Below are 23,977 nucleotides of genomic sequence, written 5' to 3'. Positions count from 1 at the left end.
TTCTCCTCTTGAATTCCAGTTTTATCTTCATATTGTGATCTTTCCTACTTTTAAAGACTACCACTCTTACTTATTCGTCTACTGATGTCCTCCCACGCCATCCCTCCACTAACAGCTCGGAACATACCACTCAGTCAAACAGCTCGTCTCCTTTCTCCCAAGTCTTCCCAGCCCAAACTTTGCAACATTTTTGTAACACTACTTTTTTGGTCATGCCCTAGTTCATGAACCACGAGCAATGGCTGAGTGGCCTAGTAAATGGTCCTGAGAGTAGGGATACCAGTTGCTATGGAATGGCAGTGGGCATCTCGGACATATTCTGAGTCATGGCCCTCCTTGTGCTCAGGCGGCTAGGACTATACAATCCACCAGTGGTCCATAACCCATTAGAGGAGAGATCCTTACTTGGACTACGTGTAAGTAGGGTAGCATCCTGCTTCATGAATTTACCGAGCGCAGAACATTTAAGCAAGCCTCGGACCTATGGAAGTAACGGAGTCTCACTCCCATTTGACAGGCGAGGGACTCCTTGGAAAAAACTTGGCGAATGAAATGGAATTCGATGGGGAGCTGTGAATATTAATGGGGCTTATGGAAGAAAGAAAGTAAAACTGGCTGAGTCAGCAAAGAGGATGCATCTGGATGTGCTAGGAGTAAGTGATATTCGGGTAAGGGGAGATAACAAGGAAGAGATAGGTGATTATAAAGTGTACTTGGCAGGTGTTAGAAAGGGAAGGGCAGAGTATGGGTTAGGGCTGTTTATCAGGAATAACATTGCATGCAACATAATTTCTGTTAGGCACGTAAATGAGTGAATGATGTGGGTAGATTTGTCAGTGGGAAGAATTAGGACGAGAATTGTGTCAGTGTATTCACCATGTGAGGGTGCAGATGAGGATGAAGTTGACGAGTTTTATGAAGCATTGAGTGACATCATGGTCAGGGTCAACAACAAGGATAGAATAGTGCTAATGGGCAATTTCAATTCCCAGTACAAATCGAGCTGCTTTTCTTTGGATTTGTTCCCGTTCTTGAATCAAGTAATCCTGGTGAGGGTCCCTTACACTGAAACCGTACTCTACTTGGGGTCTTACCAGAGTCTAATTGTTTTTTGCTTCTGGTTGTCTCTCAAAAGTTCATTAATGAATCTTTCATAATCATAATGTTTGGAAGTCCACTGACCTGCACTGAACATTCCTCGCAAGATATCTAGCTCCTATCGCATTTCAGCAGTCGTTAATGTTCGGGAAGTTTCGACAACATAGTCATCATCAGCATCGCTATCTTCTGCTCCGTGTTTACCTCTCATTTCTAATTCTGTGGAAGTAACTGCCTCACATGTCGCCTTCTGTCTGTTTTGTATCAGTAATGATGCCCTCATCAGTGTTCATCCATTCCTGAAATTCATCTTCCGTTAAGCCTTTTGGACAAATTTCAACATTCTCCTCTACTATTTTTAACTCTCTTAAAAATCCCCCATGCCGGAAACAGTTCCTTACTGTATGTGCTAAGTCATTATTCCATGACATGGCTAGAAGATGCAGGGCTTCGATAAGGCTGGTTGTTTTGGCGAGGGCATTGGCACTAGTTTTATCTGAGTCCTCTATGTTTTCTAAGATTCTTGTGCGCATTTCATGGTGATAATATGCTTTCATGGTGTGAATGATTCCTTGATCACATGGTTGAATTAATGACGTAGTATTCGCCAGTTAATAAAACCACATTGATGTTCTTGGGCTCACAATTCACAATGTGTACTGCACAGTTGTTAACCAGCAAAACTATTTTACAGTCCAGCCTATTACCCCAACTCGGTAGCCATTCTTTGAAAATCAGGGCAGTCATCCATGCATTAGAGTGTGAATGATAGCCCACTGGAAACTTATTGATGCCTTTAAAGCAACACTCACCAGGCATACTCGCACAACATAAAAGTGTTACTCATTCCTTGGGGGTTTTACAGCCTCTAGAACTTTCATCACAAGAAAACAGAGGAAGTGAATTTAATGAAAATCAGAATATAACGTCGCTACAATCTAGGCCATAAATAATTGTATTCACGCTGAGTGAAATGGTAGTTTAGGGGAAGGCCTAAAATTTAATTCCCAAATATTTATGTTATTATTGGCCCTAGCGATAAATACTACATAACTAAAGTTATATATTATTAAATTTCCTATCATTTACGTTTGATACATTTTTACTGCACCGGCTATGATAACAGACATATTCATGATTTTTTTTTTTTTTTTGCTAAGTCCACATCAGCGTCGAGGTACGAGAAAATGGCGAACAGAATTTTATGTAAAGTCAGGGAATAAGGAACTACAGTCTATGCTATAAATAATTTTATTAACTCTGTTCGAAATGGTAGTTTAGGGGAAGGTGCCAAAAATTTAATTTTTAATTACCTATCTTAGTGGTCATATTGAAAAGTACTACATAACAAGAGTTACAGAGAATGCAATTTCCGATTATTTATTACTCAGTTTTGCAAGAGACAATTCTCACGATTGATTTGTATTGAAACTGACTTAAGCAAATTATTACAAAAATAATTTATTCTATTATCAGCATCTATTTCAATACAAGCCACATGCTACGTGGATGAAATTTACATAATACTATATACACTTCTCAGGGACATGTTTCGCCCCTTGTTAAGGGCATCAATCAGCCTGTAGGTAACCTTAAGGTCAAATGTCTGAAACATTATCTATTCATACATGGATTACAATGAAAAGTATGTTACACGTTAATCCCTGAGAAGTGTATATAGTATTATGTTAATCCCTGAGAAGTGTATATAGTATTATGTTAATCCCTGAGAAGTGTATATAGTATTATGTAGATTTCATCCACGTAGCTTGTATTGAATAGGTGGTGATAATAGAATAAATTATTTTTGTGGTAATTTGCTTATTCAATTTTACCGTTCTGACTATAATAATATTGGTGATTAAATTTTGAAGATGATTATAAGAATGAGAAAAAAGTTGTGAAGGAACGATCGCTTGAATAATAACACAAGAGGGAGTCATGAAAGAAAGGACGGCTCACTTTACATTAGATGCTCTAATATCACAGATTCGAAAAAGAAAACTAAAGTGAAGGCCTCCAATATAGAAAGTTCATAAAATTGATCAACAATAACATTACATTGACCATTGTTTGTTGCGATGTGCTTTTGTGTATTCTGCTGCCATTTATCTACGATAGATGGGATTACTGCTGCATTTTGAGTATAACAGCCTGCCTGAATATTGGTGGGAAGAAGCTGGGGAGTGGGGAGTTAGATCTCTCTCTTCTTTAGCATGGCATTCCTGTGTAAATTTACTGATACTACTGGTACGTAACACACTGGATCATCATAGTATTCCAGCTATTAGATCCCTACTCTGGGGTAATGATTTGAATGAGCAATGTGCACGCTTATACGGAATAATTACACAGGAGTGTTCACGGCTGTCTGCAGCCTGGTCGTTCTAGCTCTGAAACTTTTAACTTTTAGAGTAACACAGTAGTACTTTTCGCTAGAAGTGAGAAAATGTGCTGTTTTCATTTTATCGAATATTTCTTATGAAAGCATTGCTTTTAATCGCGACATTCATACTGGCGTCATTGTAATGACATGTTGACTTCAGTTGGGAAAACTATAAGGACAGTCTTTCTGAGAATTCCATAGCGAAGGAGGGTACATCAGCTAGTTATTTGATCCAAATAGCATTACTCTCCGCATAATCACGCGGGCGCTTGATGCTAAGTAATGGCATCTAAGTGCATGAGTGATTCACACATGTGGAGCCCTGAGTTCATACTATTTTCGGTAGGCTTATCGGAGACTGATCATCTCACTCACATACTTCCTGTGAGGGAATAGAGATGTGTAATTTTTAGCCTTATAGCCTCGTATTGGCTTTGAGACAATCAGTGTTATAAATATATCGTAGTACTGTATTGTGCAAGACATGTAAAATAAGCAATTATGACCAATTGTATCTCCTAATTTCTCCTGATTTTTCCTGATTTTCAAATCAAAATCTCCTGATTTTTGGTTTTGTAAAGTTGGCAGGTATGCCAGTATATTTTCTTGAGATGACTGTTCTTGTAATATAAAAATAGCTACAGTCCTTCAGTTTTAATTAAATATGCTTTATAATAATTATTATATTTTATGATTGTTCCATTAGTGACCTTATTTACAGCTGATTGCTCCAAAACTTCTCCACGACACGGGAGTGTTCCAAAAGTGATCCTATCCATTTTTTAAAATCATCCCTTGTTGAAATATACGACTCAAATGACAGCAAACATTGTCGTTATCGGCCTTTGTTGTTTTCTCAATGTACAAATACAGTATATCAGGTTTTGCCATTGCTGTCCTTATATAATTGCTGAATATATTTCAGCAATACTCATAGATGGCTCTATCATTGTGTGATATGGTGCTTGGTCAATAACTATAGCTCATTTATGAGGCAAAAGACTTAAAATTTTCCTAAACCACTCCTCAAAATAGGTGAGGTTTGTTTCAGCAGAGAAGGGGTTTATGGGAGCCCTACCAGGCGAGTTGGCCATGTGGTTGGGGGCGTGCAGCTGTGAGCTTGCTCCCGGGAGATAGTGGGTTCGAACCCCACTGTCAACAGCCCTGAAGATGGTTGTCCGTTGTTTCCCATTTTCACACCAGGCAATTACTGGGGCTGTACCTTAATTTAGGCCATGGCCACTTCCTTCCCACTCGTAGACCTTTCCTATCCCATCGTTGCCATAAGACCTATCTGTGTCTGTGCGGCGTAAAACAAATTATTAAAAAAAAAAATGTATGGGAGCCCTAAATGCCTCATTGCTGGCAAATGCTGTAGGCCTATGTCCTTTTTAAAAAAACCAGCTGGTAATTGTTGATTTACTCATTGATCGGTGTTTTGATATTTTTTGTCGCACTCTTACTGTACCCGCTCAAAGCCTGAGTCCCAACCAGCATTTATCTCAGGGAGTGTTACGGTCCGAATCCGTCGCAACTAATACTCATTAAAAAAAAATATTTTGAGATATAAGATCTCAAACTAAATGTAAGGGCGCCATCCAATTAGTACTACAGGGTTGAACGGAACACTCTTCTTTATCTTTAAGGCTCATCATAAAACACACAAATTATATACATTCAGATCAAAGGGAAATTATGAAGGCTCCATCCTAGGGATGGGGACGGATATTTAAACGGTCACCAAGGGTTTACTATTCTACAAGAACAAGAACCTGGAACTGTTTCCTTGCAAATGCTAAAGGAGCATTTTATTTAAGTAAACAAATGAAATTTTACACACAATCAAAATCTGTTGACCCTTGATTTGCCGGTAATTTGGCAAATCATTCCTGAAAAATGATTACATAATATTTGTCACTTTTGACCACCCTTCCATTTGGGTGGTAGAACCGTTGATATCTGAAGGTATCAGATTTACCTTCGTTAACACCATGACCCTATTTGATCATGGACCAAATACCTGTTGGCTAAGTAGGCGCGATCACATGGACCATGTTATCGCCTCCACTTTGATTGAGATGAGACCAACACGGGAAACTACAAACTCTCCCCGGGTTCCTAACCAAGATATGCTAATCGTTAGTTGCAGGAATACGACAAAGGGACTCTAACCTAATGGTCCAGATGTAGGGATTTGCCTTCATTGTACACATATTAACTTAACTTATTATTTACAACCAGTTGACATTATTACGTTAATTCGCCAGCTGACTTCCCTAGTATCATCCATCATCATCATCCGAATAATAAGAAAAATAAATAAAATAAAAAAATATTTTATTAAATATTATTATTATTATTATTATTATTATTATTATTATTATCATCATTATGTTTTGTGGAGATCATGATTATCGTAACCCGTAATCATCCTCGGACTAATATTTCAACTTTTCGCGATTTTTTATTTTCATCTGAAATAAATAAAAGTAGCTTCTTTGATTATTCTTCTCCTCCTTCTTCAAATATTCTCATCATTATTATTATTATTAGTTAAAAATCTCAAATTTTTCATTTCAACTCCCAACATCATTATGTCCAAAATAAAAAAAAAAAGTAAATTCTTCTTCTTCAAAAAAAGTAGTTTTTATATATTTATTATTATTATTAATTTTTTAAAAAAAATTTAATTTCGCCTGTTACTTGGTAGTCCACTCTTAATATGCTTAACGCATAACCCCTTTTACAATTCCGATTTATTTTGGCATTAATCAATCCAGATATGATTTACTTGGAATATTATTATTATTATTATTAATAGTAGTATTATTCTTTCGAGAATCTTTATTTTTATTCCCCATCTTTATAATTTATGCACATACGTTCTCTCCCAAACAGAAATCACCAAGATCCGAATTCACATCGGTCGGGACATAATAGTGTTCGAACCCGCAACCTTATTTTCGTACTGTCGTCAATTCATGGAGACCATATGCTCCTAAGACAATTCTCAAATCCCATAACACCTCGCAGTTGGGCAAATACCTCCAATCTCTGCAAGTGTTAAATTATTCCTTCCTTTTCCATTTTGAAGTCCATTTATCCATCGGAACTCTTCAAAACATTTTCACTAATTAACCCTCGGTGTGTGGACTCTATTCTGCCACTCAATACACCGGTATATAAATATAACCTCTATGTGGGCCTTAAGATCCATCTATTTCTTCATCAACATCAGTACAATTCACTTTCATTTCGGGCCGGATTTCTGTCTCACAAACTCCAAATCTCAATTTTTGGCTCAAATCACTCTGGGCTTCAAACATAGCGTGACCATATTATCAAAATGCCTATCTCGTTTCTACCAAAATTATTTATGATTATTATGGAGTCCAAAACGTTAAATCAACAATTAGTGTTAAAACCGGATTCACTGCACAAATTATAATTATTCACGGCACATGTGATCTCCACATTAAAATTACTTTAATTTGCAATCATTCTATCCAACTAGGCCCGTGCCTTTATTCTCAAAGATTATTATTCAACACGCCTTTACGCATTACCAAATTAATTTATTACTCCGACACTTCTACAGATTATTATTATTTTGTCCACTGGCGAACTTCGCGATATTTACAAACAAATCAATGGACTTCATTCCGTCCCACAACAATTTAAATCACTTGGCAATCCTACCTCTGGATTATCTTAACAACATGCCTTAATATCTATAAAAGTTCCGATAACGGAAAAACACTTTGGAAGCACTTCTAAATGAATATTAACATTATCTTTACGTGAAACGTGCTCCATATCATATCAAACAACTCAAGCACTTGAATGAACAACTCAAACCTACTATACTCTATTTAATAATCAAAATTATGATGAGTGCTCGATCTAATCTACATATTAATTTGTCCCTTTGTCTATCTATCTTTGAATTTATAAGAGCTGAAAACGGCTCGTTTCACAATCAAGTTACCATGATAAAATATTACGATTTCCTCCCCCTAACGATAGCAATCTACAAATATGTTAAAAGTTTACTCAACTCTGCCATTGTAGTCTGCTAAAACCGGACGAGAAGCCATAGCCCCTCCGGTTTTTAGCAATGCATTCCACTGGTATTCATGCCAGCTTGAAGAATTAATCCTTGACCCTTTTCAACTTTACACATTTTGAATAAAAACAAATAAATTAACTGTTGCACTTTGGAATAATTTCCACCCTAAATTCTATTCACAAATTTTACACTCTCGGCCTTGTATCTAGCCCACTTAATGTAGATATACATTCTTCATTCCTTTCCCGGACACTAGGAACATGGGATACCTCGGGATTCCCTTTACAACGGCCCGTGCACGCACTTGAATTTCCCGTCTCACGTTCGTGTAGCTGACCAGGTATCAGTTTAGAATCGACTGTTTACTAGGTGACATAAACACTCGTGACCGTTCTCATGTAACGCACTTCCTAATCTGTTGGTAGAATCTCACACTCCGTAAGTTATGCTTTACTGAGTCCTGTCTATTTGAAACACTTCATACTAGTAGACTGCTCAAGACTGTAATATGAGCTACATCACGTCATGAATCACTGTACTATGTAACAATATAATACTTCGAACTCTACTCCACGAGTAAGTACACACTCGCACCCCTGGCGTAATCACGGCTCGAACAAAATATCAGAAGTTGTCACGCACCCCTAACGTGGTGACCGCTCAAACGCTTTGTCAGAAGTAGTTGCGCACCCCGGGCGTGCTATCAGCTCGAACACACTGTCAAAAGTAGTTACGCACCACTGGCGTGGTATCCGCCCGAACACATTGTCAAAAGTAGTTACGCACCACTGGCGTGGTATCCGCCCGAACACTTTGTCAGAAGTACTTGCCAGTCCTTGTCTACGACCTCATATTTATACTTGTATCCCCTCTCTTCCGAGTTCAACGGAGTTCATCTTGGGACGCACAGTCCCGATATCTTCATACGACTCTTTGCGGTTTGGCCCGTGGCTTTAATATATGATCCAATGATGTAATTATGTTCTCAAATGCTCTATACCAATTCTCATCTATTATCGTTCGCTGGTAATGGATATATTCGCGAATTTAGCTGCCGTATCCCGGCTCGGGGTTTCGCGCTCTTTTGTGGCTTCCTTTGCCTTCAGCCAATCAACGAATAGCGTCCATGAATTCTCAGAATTACACCATGCAATCTCCCGCAATTATTAACTTTATATGAGTTTTATGGTATAGTAAGGTTCCTAAATTCCACTTTATTCTGAATCAATACTTCACTTCTTTCTACCAGTTTAATCCACGGAGTTAGCCTCGCTAGTGCTTCTTACAATACGAAGTTGTCGCCTTGCTTTGGTCAAGTGAATTTTTCCATTGGTCCACCTTAACCACGTGACCGGGAAGGCTCATATTTTTTTCTTCCAGTGCCAACCCCGCGTTCAACTCCCGCTAGTTACATGGATATACCCCTACGTCATTTCTCAGAAATTTGCACTCGGCTCTCTGCGCTGTTGCTACTACCAAGACTGCCCGGGGCTATGAAAACTTTGGCAACAAGTTATCCTCTCTCTTTCCTCGTTGTCACAAATTCTGAGAAATCTAATTCTGTCACTCATTGTGTTTGTTAATCTCAATGGAGACAACAGTCTGTGGTATGGTGAAACCTGCCATCTCGGCCTGGCCTGTTCTTACTGTATGTACAGTAAGATACTATTTATTCTGAAAATGAAATATATATTCCTCAATAATTCATCATAATTACAATTGCATGATGCTTATCACACCCCCACCAGGGTGCATTACGTAGTTCCTGAAGTTCTCAGTACTGGTGAGTAGACTGTTGTGCATCTACTATATAGCCTTCTTACTGGTCTTTGTCTGTCTGAATTTGCTTTTTAATAGGGCTTCCTGAGCCTTTTTTTTTTTTTTTTTTTTTTATGAATTTTCTTCACCATGATCTTTTCTTTTGTGAGTGTAATGTGTGTTTTAATATGAGTGCTTTTGCTTTACATGTTGCAAGCGGTGGACAGTAAATCGTCAGATGCGGTATGAGGGTGGGTTTCAGGGTCGGACCAACAAATTGGTGGATGGCTGCTACTCCTTCTGGCAAGGAGGTTCCTTTCCTTTGCTACATCGGATACTTTCCCAACAAGGTATTTGAATTAGGTCTACACTTGTAACTCATTAAATCATTACTTATTTTGTTTAATAAGTTTTCATTTGTATTGTATTACTTCTTCTTATTTCCTTCTCCATCTTGAATTTGTGGTAATTAGGCAACTATTCGAATGAGAAGATTAACAGCTTTACTGTTCATCTGTTTTTCTGTTGTGTGAATTTGAGTTATAAAGGTCATTAACACTAAGAGAGAAAATGGAAGAAATCTGACTGCTTGCAAAATGAGATAAAAGACGGGTATACGGTACTCGGCACAGGGATATCTGAATGCAAGTCACTACTCACAAGTTGTGAAACATTAAAAGCGCCTTTTATTGATGTGTGCTGTCTTTTCTAGATTTTTTTCCATTTCATATGGAAATTATGGATAACGAATTTAGGTCTAGAATAAATAGTTCAACACATTTTGAGGAGATTTTATTTGTCTTACATGCTATTACTGACATTGTAACAATTTTATTTATTTTGTATGGCGTATGATCACGGTTGTGATGTATCCTCTATTTGCTGGGAAATCCGAGCTCGATAGCTGCAGTCGCTTAAGTGCGGCCAGTATCCAGTAATCGGGAGATAGTGGGTTCGAGCCCCACTGTCGGCAGCCCTGAAGATGGTTTTCCGTGGTTTCCCATTTTCACACCAGGCAAATGCCGGGGCTGTACCTTAATTAAGGCCACGGCCGCTTCCTTCCAATTCCTAGGCCTTTCCTATCCCATCGTCGCCATAAGACATATCTGTGTCGGTGCGACGTAAAACAAATAGCAAAAAAAAAAAAAAAAAGTGCGGCCAGTATCCGGTATTCGGGAGATAGTAGGTTCGAACCCCACTGTCGGCAGCCCTGAAGATGGTTTTCCGCGGTTTCCCATTTTCACACCAGGCAAATGCTTGGGCTGTACATTAATTAAGGCCATGGCCGCTTCCTTCCCAGTCCTAGCCCTTTCCTGTACCATCGTCGCCATAAGACATATCTGTGTCGGTGCGATGTAAAGCCAATAGCAATAGCAAAAGAAAATTTATTTTGGTCCAGCAGCCGATGTTGTTGCTTACTTAGCACCACCCGGGGGACACGTGTAGGGCACTTTAAGGTTATACCAATTGTAACAATAATACTTAAAAACTGAAGAACTAGCTCTAATGTAGCATACCTGCCTCATACCGGAGTCCCCAGGTTTGATTCTTGCCCAATTCAAGGATTTTAATTGTGGACTGAGAGCTGTAACAGGTTCACTAAGCCTTGTGAGACCAACTGTGGAGCTATCTGATATGAATGGCAGCAGAGTTGGTCACTAGAGCCAAGCAATATGGCTGACCATGTGGCACTCTATAGTATCTGCAGGCCATCTGGCTGGGCAGCATTTACGTTGAGAGACCAAGGCTCTTACTGGACTGTATGTGGTACAGATTTATTGTTTTGTTCACTGAAGATCTTCATTTGCTAGAGACATTGTTCCTACTAGAACTGTAGAACTTATTGTCTGCATTGTTTGTGGTTTTGACATAGTTGTGATGTGACACATGTATATACTGTCAGATGTCATAGTTTTGATGAATATCTAATTGTCTTCCTCACAGTAGTCAATGGAACTTATGAGAGAAGAAAGGTGGAACTGGCTAAGTCAACAAAGAGGATTTGTCTGAACCTTTTAAAAAACAATTTTTGAGGAAATATGCAGGAAGAGTGAGAAAATTATAGGGTCTTCTTACCAGGTGTTTAAATGCTATTTGCTTTACGTCGCACTGACACAGGTGGGTCTTACGGTGACGATGTGACAGAAAAGGCCTAGGAATGGGAAGGAAACGGCCGTGCCCTTAAATAAGGTACAGCCCCAGCATTTTCCTGATGTGAAGATGGGAAACCACGGAAAGCCATCTTCAGGGCTGCTGACAGTGGGGTTCAAACCCACTATCTCCCGGGTGTGAGGTCACAGCTGCGCATCCCTAACCACACGGCGAACTCGTGCAGTGGTGTTTAAATGGAAAGAACAGAGTGTGGAATGCAGCTGTTCTTTAGCAATATCATTGCACGCAACATATATTATGTTCGGCACTTAAATAAATGAATGAGAGTGGATAGATTTGGGAGTTGGTGAAATTAGATATAGGATCGTCTCGGCCTTCCCACAAGTTGGGAAGGAGAGATGAGGATGGAGTAGTTGAGTTTTATGAAGCGCTGAGAGGTTTTATAATCAGAATCAACAGCAATGATTCTGTATTGCTAACAGATTATTTCACTGCAAGAAATGGAACTGAAAGTATTGGGTAACTGTGAGAAAGATATGGAAGTTAACAGGACTGGGAACACTGAAGACTTCTCTACTAGTATGGAGTTAGCATTGGCTAACTCATTCTTCAAGCATAAGGATATTCACCTCTACACTTGGGAAGATAAGATCCATAAGAGACCATATCATAACCAATTTCAAATTCAGGAAATCTGTAAAGAAGCCATTGACATTCTGGAGATGTTCTTGTGATACAGATCACTATCTGATCTGCAATAAGCTAAGTATTACTAGGCTGAGGCTGCAGAAAATGAATTCTGTCTCCAGACAGAAGGGTGAAAGAAATCAAAGAAACAGAGACAACAGAAGCACATGGACATGATCAACAAAAAATTCCAAAGAATAGACTGTACGAAGATCCATGGTATTATGGAAAAAGAATGGATGGTACGTGAGGATACAGTAGTAGAGGCAGCAAAAGAATGTCTTGGAACAACAGTTTGTAAAAATGCACACATCGTGCTGGAATGGTGCTGTTAAGAAAGCTTGTAAAAATAAAAAAGAGATATACCTAAAATAGTTCCAAGAAGGAACTGATGTAGATAGGGAACAATACTTAAAGAAGTGAAACAGAACAAAAGCAATAACTGTAAAATCCAAAAACCTTGAAAGGGTAGTTCAGGCAGCAGGATAACCTTTCTGGAAAGCAATAACGTATCTTAAAAAGGGAAGGGAAAGAATAATGTTTTGGGTAACGCAGGTAAACTCATTGTTAATACTTAACCCTTAGCACTCCCATGGACTTTTCACACATAGATCCTATGTTGGGGCACACACGAGAACGGATCTATCTGGCTATAACTTTGTTGTTCGGTTACACCTGCTGGAGTTGGCACCACAGTTCCTGACATCTGTTGACGACTCTTTGGAATGCTTCAGGGATTATTTTTTCTTCAGTAACAGACCCTGTGGGCAGTTATCTCTGGTGATGGAAAAAGTGCGAATCTTGGTGAATACCAGTGTTAAAAATGCTGAACATTGTCCTTGAGTAATGTATCAAAGTGTACTACATTGTATTTTATTTTGTTGGTCAATTATAGGTATATTTTCTGTAGATTGTTTAAAAACTACAGTATATTAGCCAGCTAAGTAAAGGTATTTGAAGGGATCTAGAACAGTAGGCATGATCTCAGAAAAATGAGGGCTAAGAGTTAAGAATCTCTGAAGAGATGGAAGAAATATTTTGAAAATTATGAATTTTGAATATTTTGATATTATATATATATATATGAATCGCCTGATGTTGAAAGGGGACTTCTGCAGGTTTTATGAAGTATTTGTTTTTGATGCTGTACTACAGATGTTAGGTAGGGCCACCGTTTGGTATTGAAAGGAGACTTCTGCTGTCCACACCAGGGCTGTGCCAAGCTTGTGAAATCTCAGTGTTAAATGGAGACATCTGCTGTAAATGTCCTTATTGAACATGAATTACATGGTCACCGGTAAAGGTTACCAGCGCAAGAGGCGGCGCCATTCTGCTTGTTACTGTTTGGAGAGTTGTGTTGTATGTACCACGTTAACACATGCAGTTTTGTGATTAAAAGGTGAACTGTCATAATGTCTTCGAGTGAAACTGATAGCAGTGGAAATGTGTCAAGAAGAGAGTGGTTACTTTTTATCTTTACCCTCGCAATATCCGAAAGGAGGCTAGGCGTTCAGGGAAAGCCTTTCAGAACAGCAAAGGGGAATCTGTTCCTGCCAAGGTCGTTGCTACATCTTGTGGGTAAATTTGAGAGAATTCGTTGTTTTTATTCCTACCTCCCTATGATGAATGTAGGCCTACACTTTTTTTTTTCCTGATACAATTTTATCGTATTCAAACAGGATAATATGGCATTTTAGAGGCATAATGATAAACATTTCAGTAATAGAATTCTTCGTCCTTTGCTTCAGTTGCAAAACTGTTAACTGCCTCGACTCATGGACAGCAAAAGAAAAAGAAGGTATGCTTCATTTCTTCTCTGAACTACGAGCACGGTTTGAAAAGTTCTCGGAATCACCGCTAGGTGTCAGCGCTAGAGCATCGAGGTTCCTGCGCAATAATCACACATCCTTTGTGAGTGAACACGTAGCGCGTCAGTGCTCTAGCTGCAGGAGTGTGCTAGTGACGACTCTTTGTTGTTGTTCCCGCGTAGTGATTTGTGACAGTGGAAAAAACTGAGATTTGAGCAGTGATTAAATACTTTGTAAAGAAAGGTATGAAAGCAAAGGAAATTCATGCCGACTTTCAGAACACACTGGGGGCTCTGCTCCTTCATTTTCAACTGTTGCCAAGTGAACCAGTGAGTTTATATTTGTTCGGGAGAGCTTGGATGATGATCCGCGTAGTGGACAGCCAAAAAGTGTAACGACCCCAGAATTTGTCGCAAAAGTGCATAAAATGGTCATGGAGGATCATCGACTGAAAGTGCGGGAGATTGCTGAAGCTGTAGGGATGTCTTCTGAATGGGTATACTGTCTTTTAACCGAAGAATTGAGTATGAAAAAATTATCCGCAAGATGGGTGCCGCGGCTCTTGACATTGGACAATAAACTCACCAGATTGGAAATGTCCGAACAAAGTCTGGCCCGTTTTCAGCGCAACCAAGATTTTTTGCACCGGTTTGTGACTACAGATGAAACTTGGGTCCACTACTATACCCCAGAGACAAAACAGCAGTCAAAGCAGTGGAAACATGCTGATTCACCACCACCAAAGAAAGCAAAGGCAGTGCGTTCGGCCAGAAAGGTCATGGCATCAGTTTTCTGGGATGCAAAAGGCATTCTGCTGATAGATTATCTTTCTACTGGCCAAACAATTACGGGGCAATACTATGCAAACCTCCTAGACCAACTACAGGAAAAGATACGCGAAACAAGGCCTGGTTTGGCAAGGAAAAAGGTCATCTTTCATCAGGACAACGCTCCGCCGCACACAAGTGTTATTGCCATGGCAAAACTTCATGAACTGGGGTACGAATTGTTGCCACATCCACCTTATTCACCTGATTTGGCACCATCAGACTTTCATCTATTCCCCAAGCTGAAAATTTTCCTCGGTGGACGGAGATTTTCTACAAGGGAAGAACTGACAGCTGAATTGGAGAGGTATTTTGCAGGCCTGGAGGAATCTAATTTTTGAGATGGGATCAAGGCATTGGAACATGGCTGGACCAAATGCATTAGTCTACAGGGAGACTATGTTGAAAAATAAAAGCAGTTCCACCGAGGTAAGATACTTAATTCTAGTACATTCCGAGAACTTTTCAAAGCACCTACGTAAAACGAAAGATGAGCAAGACATATTCCTCCAAAAAAGTTGTGAGGTGGAATCTCCTAAAAGAAGATAGTCTTCAGACATTAACAAGCATCTAAAAGCAGTTTCTGTCAAGTATTATCATTCGTATGATGTGAAGAAAAAGCCTCTGTGGCTCAGGCCGGTGTACACCGGCCTCTCACCGCTGGATACTGTGGTTCAAATCCCGATCACTCCATGTGAGATTTGTGCTAGACAAAGCGGAGGCAGAACCAGTTTTTATCCGGTTACTCCGGTTTTCTTGACATCTTTCATTCCAGCAACACACTCCATTAACATTTCATTTCATCTTTCAGTCATTTATCATTGCCCCAGAGGAGTGCGACAGGCTTCGGCAGCCGGCACATTTCCTATCCTCGCCGTTAGATGGGGGCTTCATTCATTCCATTCCTGACCCGGACAGATGACTGGAAACAGGCTGTGGATTTTCATTTTCATGATGTGAAGAAAGTGGGTGTGTGTAAAACAGGGTTTTGGGCTGTGTATGGAATTGCAAAGAAATGATTGGAAAGGATTTCAAAATTACTACCGAGTAATGATGTCCCCCATGATAAGAGGGGTAAAACTGCCAGTAATTTCCATCCGGCTAATTTGGTAGCTGATATGAATGCGCATATTGCTTCCTTTCTGTATGAAATCGGGCACTATACCTCAAAAGATCACCGTTGGTTAAGTTCTTCATTGAACGTCAAAATCATATTTGAACTCTTCAACAAAATATTTCTGCACCAGAAAGACAAGGTGTAATACTAACTGTACCAGTTGGTACACCTATACGCCGCATATTTGAATTTTCTGCCTTAAATTACTTTCTACCGGAGAAACTCTGAACTTTAACAACTGAATTAATTCAACAGTTCCTCAGAAGATGCCACTTTGTGTATTTCAATTTGTTTTTTTTTTTTTTGTTTTTTTTTGGTTGACCAAGAAGTGTGGACCTTCTCTGACAGATGTCTCTACAAAAAAAACTATGATCATGCACCCTGGTGCGAAGGGAAGGAACTTTTTGAAGAAATTTTGTTCTTTCATTTTTTTGGGTTGGCAATATTAATCTTTCTTTCCGCCACTTTTGAACTCAGCCAATCCCGAATTTCTTTAATTAATTTTGACCAATAGTGTCTTTCTTCTTCGATGTTGATGTATAACTTATAGCTACCCAATAAAGTTGTGTGGGTGTGTCTTAATTATTCATGAAAGGTCTCGAAGCTTCCACGAGGGTTTAAAAACTGCTGATTTTCTCGGCTCTTCGCCACTTCAACAACATCTTACTTAGTGTATAGAAGCATAGCGGGGGGCGGGTAGCACCTCTTCCTTCGGGCAGCAGCTCTTCAACAAGGTAATGGCCGATTAACATCTTTCTTTCCTCTTTGCTAGCTCAGCAGTTTAACCCGCGGGGCAGGTCCGAAACCTTTATGTAACCTTTAAACATGTACATTTTTTTCTTTCTACTTTGTAAAACTTCATATATCTTTAAATGTAATTCGGGGATAGAGAGTGCTTTACCCTCTCTAGCTCCCCTTCATTTTGAATTTGAGGTGACTATGTTTTTGTAACCGTTTTTCTCTTCCTTCTTAATGTGTTAAATTTATTTTGTATACAAGTCACCTCCATAGATTGGGATTAGCCCCTGTGCAATAGGCCTAGTGCCTCTTAGGTTTTAAAAGATGTATTTAGGAGTGCAAGTACTCGCCTCCATTCAATCTTGTATTTTGGGCCATTAATTTAACCCGTTTTGTTTTACTTCCTGAGAAGGCCCAGTAGATTGGGTACGAGGTACCCCTGTGCCATTATAAGTTGTGCCTTGATGGCAGTTAAGTGTAATAAGCTGTTCTTGCCTTTAATAGGCTTGGACAATTGAGAGCGGGTCAGCTCTATCTGGTATTTTGAAAGGTGCCTCTAGGAGGCTTGACATTACAAGGTGGGAGCAAATGCTCCATGTGATTAGGGGTTTTCTGCCCTTTGGTAATTTGTGGTTGTGAGCTGAGGGCTCAGGAATTGTAACTTGGGGCACGAAGCCCAGAACCTTTTTAATACCCGAAACTCTTGTTTTCGTTTGTAAAATCATTATTGTACCTGAATTTTCATTGTTATTTCACGTAGTGAAAAGTTGTTAAATGTTGTTGTCTGTTGAAAATATAACCTTTATTTAAATTTTAAATTCATCTTTCGGACTTGTAGTTAGACCCATTCCAGCCCACACCTTCTTTCACCTCTGCTGATCCACCAAAACACGGTAACACTAACATCTGTCATTTTTTCATAATCTATGAATTGGATTTTGTATTTTCGTGCACTGAAGTATGGATTAGTATAGGCGTCATGCACTGGCAGAAGCGTAGAACATAGATCCATATTTTCCATCACCTAGACAGTTTTTTTAGCCTTCTCTTGTAAAATTTATAAATTGTCAGAAGTCTTCTTTCAGCATCAAGCAATTCAGATATTGTACCAGGAAATGCCCATTTTGGTGGTAGCTTGAAGAACATGGGATATTGACATAGGGTGTGTACGGTACATTAATTGGAATAGACATAGGGAGGGAGGATTTTAGTTCTGTAACTTGCATTATTTTAAAAGTTCTGGACCGAGCTTGATAGCTGCAGTCGCTTAAGTGCTGCCAGTATCCAGTAATCGGGAGATAGTGGGTTCAAGCCCCACTGTCAGCAGCCCTGAAGATGGTTTTCCGTGGTTTCCCATTTTCTTACCAGGCAAATGCTGGGGCTGTACCTTAAGGCCATGGCTGCTTCCTTCCAATTCCTAGGTCGTTCCTCTCCCATCGTCGCCATAAGACCTATCTGTGTCGGTGCGACGTAAAGCAACTGAAATATACCTTGATTTCTTAGAAAACACAAATAATAATAATAATAATTTCTCTAATATCCTCTTTTGGGCCAGATATGTTGACGACACATTAGTAATCTTAAATGAAGAATCAACCAACGCAGCCTCTACACTTCTTCTTCTCAACAACATTGACTCTAACATTAAATTCACCCTTGAATCAGAACACAACAAAACTCTTAATTTTCTAGACTTAACTATAACTAGACATCCTTCTTGTTTAACTTACAAAATTTTCAGAAAACCAACCCAAACAGCAACCACAATACGGCAAGATTCTTCACACCCTCAAGCACATAAACGTGCTACATATAGCAGCCTTATTTTTCATGCCTTCAACACCCCTATGTCTAAAAAAGATTTAAATAACGAATTGAACACCATCCATAATATCGCTAAATTTAATGGCTTTAACAACTCTTTCATAACAAGTTATAAATCTCGTTTTACAACCGTATTGGATTTCAGAGTAATAAATTATTATATTTAAAAAAACCACCTTTCCAATACACAAAATCCTTATATTTAGGATGAAACCATTTAATTACAAATTGGACATGTTTCGCTCAATCTTAGTGAGTATCATCAGCCATAGATAACATAAATCATTGGTGGATCAGGGCCCTGATCCTGGTGTATATCACAGAAGAATGTCTTCTTCTTCTTGTCCGTTTCACCCTCTTTGGGGTACGATAGATCAGTCAACGGTTAGTGAGTCGTGTTTTCCTGTCCTCCCAGTACTTTTTCATTCTTTCAGATCTTGCCTTCCTTTCTTCTTCAGAAATTCTGTATAGTCGCTTGGGCTTCACCCTGTCCTGAAACCTCATTTTATCTTTGGTTATTTTCTTTGCAGATCCATCTACAAGTATCTCTTCTGTAATTTGGAATTCTCATAGGTCCTTCTCAGTTTCCTTAAACCAGTTTGGCTTGGTTTTCTTATTACGGAAATAGTCGAAGATTCTTTTAATTATCCTTTTCGGATCCATTCTTAGGATGTGGCCATAGAAGTCAATTCTCCTTTTCCTTATTGTGTCGGAAATCCTTTCTGATTTCCTATACAGAGTTTCATTGCGGATGTGTGAAAGTTCGTTATTATGAAATTTGGGGCCTAGAATTTTTCATAGAAAGAAGAATGTCTAATATACGTTGATAAAAATATATGAATTTAACACATTAAAAATAATCAATAAGATTATATGTGTCTATTAAAACAAAAATTGATCATTAAAATTGCTTAATATGTAAAATGGAATGGATGACTTAAAATGTTAAAATAGTATGTAGTGATTAGATGTTCTTAAAACTCGTTGTCCATTATATCTATGCTCGATTGCATTAGATTGTTTATGATGAAAACAGTTTTTCATATCAGGGTGAGCTCTTATTATAAACTATGATGCTGTTTTTTAAGAATAAACATGATGAGGAATGCTGAAATCACATATGATGGTTGAAAAACGAAGTTCACTGATGATAAAACGTCGTCTAGATCGACATAAATTAGCCTTTATGGGATTCCTCGCGTTGTGTTTCAGACATTATTTTGTGCAATAATGTGTTGACATTGGTCTCCTAACGGAGAATTAGTGATCTAGTAGGTGAAATTTAAATCGGGTGTATCCTGTAAAATATAACACAACAATCTAAGGAGATACGAAATAGACGATTTTATTAATTTATTGAAATTTGTACTTAACAATAACTATTTCACATTCAATAATAAAATATATCATCAAAAAGGATTAGCAATGGGCGACCCAATTTCCGGCATTCTTGCCAACATCTTTATGGACGATATGGAAACCAAATTAATAATTAATAAAATTAACGGCGTAAATCTCTGGCTGAGATTTGTGGATGATACGTTCGTAATCATAGATAACCAATTGAATTATAGCAACAACGTACTCAGGCTTCTTAACAACCTTAACCCTAGTATTCAGTTTACTAAAGAGGACGAGATCAACAACTCCTTAAACTTTTTAGATTTAACTTTGACTAGAGATAAAGATAAGTTCACTTACCAAATTTACAGGAAACCATCTGCCGCTCCTATAACAATAAAAAGCGAATCCTTGCACCCTCACTCCCATAAGCAAGCTACATTTTACAGCTTGATTCACAGGGCCATGAACGTTCCTCTTTCTAAAGCTAATCGAGAAAAAGAACTACGTTTCATCAAAGAACTAGCCGTGACGAATGGTTTTAAACCTGATATGATCACCAGAATCATAGGTAAAATTAGATTAAAGAGTTCAACTACTCTAGTTCCCGAAAAAACAAAAAAAAACAAATTTCGCTATTTTTACTTTCACCAACCCAGCTATTCACAATGTCACTAAACCATTAAATAAGCACAATATTAACATTGCATACCGAACCCGTAACACCAACCGTAATATCTTTTTCAATTCCAACTCTGTCAATACAATTTACGACAAATTCTCAAAGTCGGGATTATTTAGACTCAAATTCACACAGTGCAATTTTTCTTATATAGGGCAAACTGGCCGCAGTTTTAGAATAAGGTATTTAGAACATTATAATGCCCTGAAACACAAAAAGCATTCCGCTATGAGTATTCATATGAGGGACACAGGGCATAATTTCAGTACTATCGATCAAGATATTCAAATACTCAAATACGTAAATAAAAGCAGTTTAATGACCGGGTATGAAAATACTTATATTTTTTTGGACCAATACTTTAATAAAAATAGTAATTTAAATGATTTCTCGGACATTAACAGCCCCATAATTGAGCAAATCCCCAAACTAATTGCTAAATTCGGAATTAATGCTAATAATTTCATGAAGATTTTCCATTATAAACATGCTTTCAATCCTCCCATAGTAACAGCAGCAACAGTAGCCACACCCACAACGCCTCCTACCACTGCATCCTCCCCATTGGCCGACAACTCGCGTAATGTCCCGCCTCCCTTCCCCTCACCGCTACCTTCCCCGTCTCCACGACCGCATTCGTACAACACACGCAGCAGTAAGTCAGTTACCATCAAACCTCAGTAAACAACCAAGGGACCAATTCACACACGGGTAAGCGTTTTCCGTTATCTCCTTACAGTGCTACAGTCTTTAAATTTCCAATAGCTGACACGCATATTATTCCTCCCTTTCTTCTTTTACAGGATACACCCATTTTAAATTTCACCTACTAGATCAGTAATTCTCCGTTAGGAGACCAATGTCAACACATTACTGCACAAAATAATGTCTGAAACACAACGCGAGGAATCCCATAAAGGCTAATTTACGCCGATCTAGACGACGTTTTATCATCAGTGAACTTCGTTTTTCAACCATCATATGTGATTTCAGCATTCCTCATCATGTTTATTCTTAAAAAACAGCATCATAGTTTATATTAATAAAAGCTCACCCTGATATGAAAAACTGTTTTCATCATAAACAGTCTAATGCAATCGAGCGTAGATATAATGGACAACGATTTTTAAGAACATCCAATCACTACATACTATTTTAACATTTTAAGTCATCCATTCCATTTTACATTTTAAGCAATTTTAATGATCAATTTTTGTTTTATTAGACACATATAATCTTATTGATTATTTTTAATGTGTTAAATTCATATATTTTTATCAGTGTATATTAGACATTCTTCTGTGATATACACCACGATCAGGGCCCTGACCCACCAATGATTTATGTTATCTATGGCTGATGATGCTCACTAAGATTTAGCAAAACATGTCCAATTTGTAATTAAATGGTTTCATCCTAAATATAAGGATTTTGTGTATTGGAAAGGTGGTTTTTTAAAAATAATAATTTATTACTCGTTCATAAACCGTATCATCATCAAATTCAAACACCGTCCTATCAAAAGACAAAACCAAACCCACTGCAGTTTCCACTTTCACTTTCACTCAAAATGCTTATAAAATAACTAATGTTCTTAAAAAACACAACATGAAAATTTCTTTTAGAACCAATAATAGAAATCTTGATATATTACACAACTTTAAATCACTAAATAAATCTAAATGCTTTTTCTAAATCTGGAGTATACAGATTCAAATGTAACAACTGCAGCTCCTCGTACATCAGACAAACTGGCCGCAACTTCAACATCAGATACTCCGAACATATCAGCGCCATTAAATACAACAGATTCTCCGCTATAGGACAACACATACAAGACTCCAAGCATAATTTCACCAATATTGAAAAAGACAAAAAAAAACTTAAAATCATTAACAAAGGCCCCCTCCTAAACTCTACTGAAAATTGTTTTATATACCTTGACCAATACTTCAACCCTAATTTCAATTTAAACGGCATTTCTGAAAAGCCGAATATCCTATTTGACTTCCTAATACTTCTTCTCAAAAATTCTAAATTTCTAAACCCGAATTCAATTTTCCATGGCTTACAAAGTTCCTGTCCACGTTTTCTACCTCCAATAACCCACCCTCCTAACCCACCCTGAACTACTCCTCCTTTAGTTCCCTATCTTATCCTTTCCCATCATCTTTTAACTTCAAATCCTTTTAATCTTCTTTTATCTACAAATCCTCTTTCTTTATTAACTTATTCTATCTTTTCTTTTCACCTCTCCTTAAAAAAAACAAAAAACTACTACTTCCCGAATTGAACTATATACTAATATAGTATAGTGCCACCTGCATATTGGGTCTTCACATTCAAATTTAAACTCATGCCTTGTGCTGACTTTGACTATTTCAATTACGACCTGAATTTTTACCTTCAAGAAATAGCGCACTGTGCATATACGTTTTTCATTTGTTTCCGGTATTGCGCTTTTTAACATTTTTCTCTTCACAATTGTTTTTTGCGTCAACTGTTCTAAAAAATCTACAAGATCTAATTAAATATTCCAGTTATATTGAATTGTATTACATGTATATGTACATTTCCGCGACCGAAGCAAGTACTGTATCATTAATCTATTCATCAAGTTCCATCGGCGTTTGAGAGCACAGTGCTTGACGTTGAATACGTCGCGCTGATCTTCGGGAGCTGCCAATTTACATCAATTGAGCTACTCATCTTCGGCTTCTGCACGATTTTGGATCTTCTTATTTGTTGGATTGTGTTATGACTTTGCGACTAATAGTGTATGCAAGCTGACTCATCTAACTGTTCTCCGCTTCTTGTAAACATTATGAGACGATGTTGAACTTTACGTGTGCTATGCTGCTGCTCAGAAGATTGTGCCTTGCTTCTTTTAAGTGACTTACCTTCTACTTCTTCTGAATTTTACAGTGCCTATCCCGTTGTTTTACATTGACTTTTCAACTATTTTTTGTTGGGACTTGAGCTTTTATTTTCTTTCTTTCTTACCTATGCATTGGTTTCTGCGTTTTATGCGGCTGATGATGACCCGGATTGGGGTCGAAACCGGTACCAATCCCACTTATAATTAAATAGGAATGTAACACTACATGTTGTATTTATTTGTATTAAATAGGTTGAACTACCTTATTTATTATTTCAATTTAATTGTAAAGCAACTAGCAAAAAAAAAGTTCTGGCTTTATTTTTCTAATTCAATTTTATATCACCTTTACAAGGAGTGCTGTTCTGGTGAAATGACTTCTCAGATGTCCAGTCGCGATGTCTTCCCCATAGGACCACGTTCCTAGGCCATCCTCACCATAGAACTCGTGTCAGCACCATGTAACCACGTCTTGCTGTCATCTCCGTGGTACCACGACCGGGTTCCCTTGACAGAAGCTCTAGATGTTCTTCAAGTTCTCGAAGTTCTCAGCGCGGAGTTCACACTCACTCGAAAATGACTATATGAGTTTGAAAGAACGAGTCCCCCAAATATAACCAGAACAGATGTACTGTTTGTTATGCAAATACTA

General features: G+C 38.2%; 1 protein-coding gene across 3 annotated transcripts in view; it reads left to right on the top strand.

Annotated features, from left to right (window-relative positions):
* Positions 1–23,977, top strand: part of Fntb (Farnesyl transferase beta subunit) — a 339,753-nt gene that overhangs the window by 208,529 nt on the left and 107,247 nt on the right. For all 3 annotated transcript variants that reach the window (XM_067136752.2, XM_067136751.2, XM_067136753.2), the window contains exon 7: positions 9,529–9,661. In XM_067136752.2, coding sequence (XP_066992853.1) covers positions 9,529–9,661 — 133 coding nt within the window. The remainder of the gene's footprint in view (positions 1–9,528; positions 9,662–23,977) is intronic.

The sequence above is a fragment of the Anabrus simplex genome, chromosome 1 (assembly GCF_040414725.1).
Source record: "Anabrus simplex isolate iqAnaSimp1 chromosome 1, ASM4041472v1, whole genome shotgun sequence".
Classification (NCBI taxonomy): Eukaryota; Metazoa; Arthropoda; class Insecta; order Orthoptera; family Tettigoniidae; genus Anabrus; species Anabrus simplex.
The sequence above is the reverse complement of the archived record's forward strand: the minus strand, read 5'-3'. Positions and strand labels throughout refer to the sequence as shown.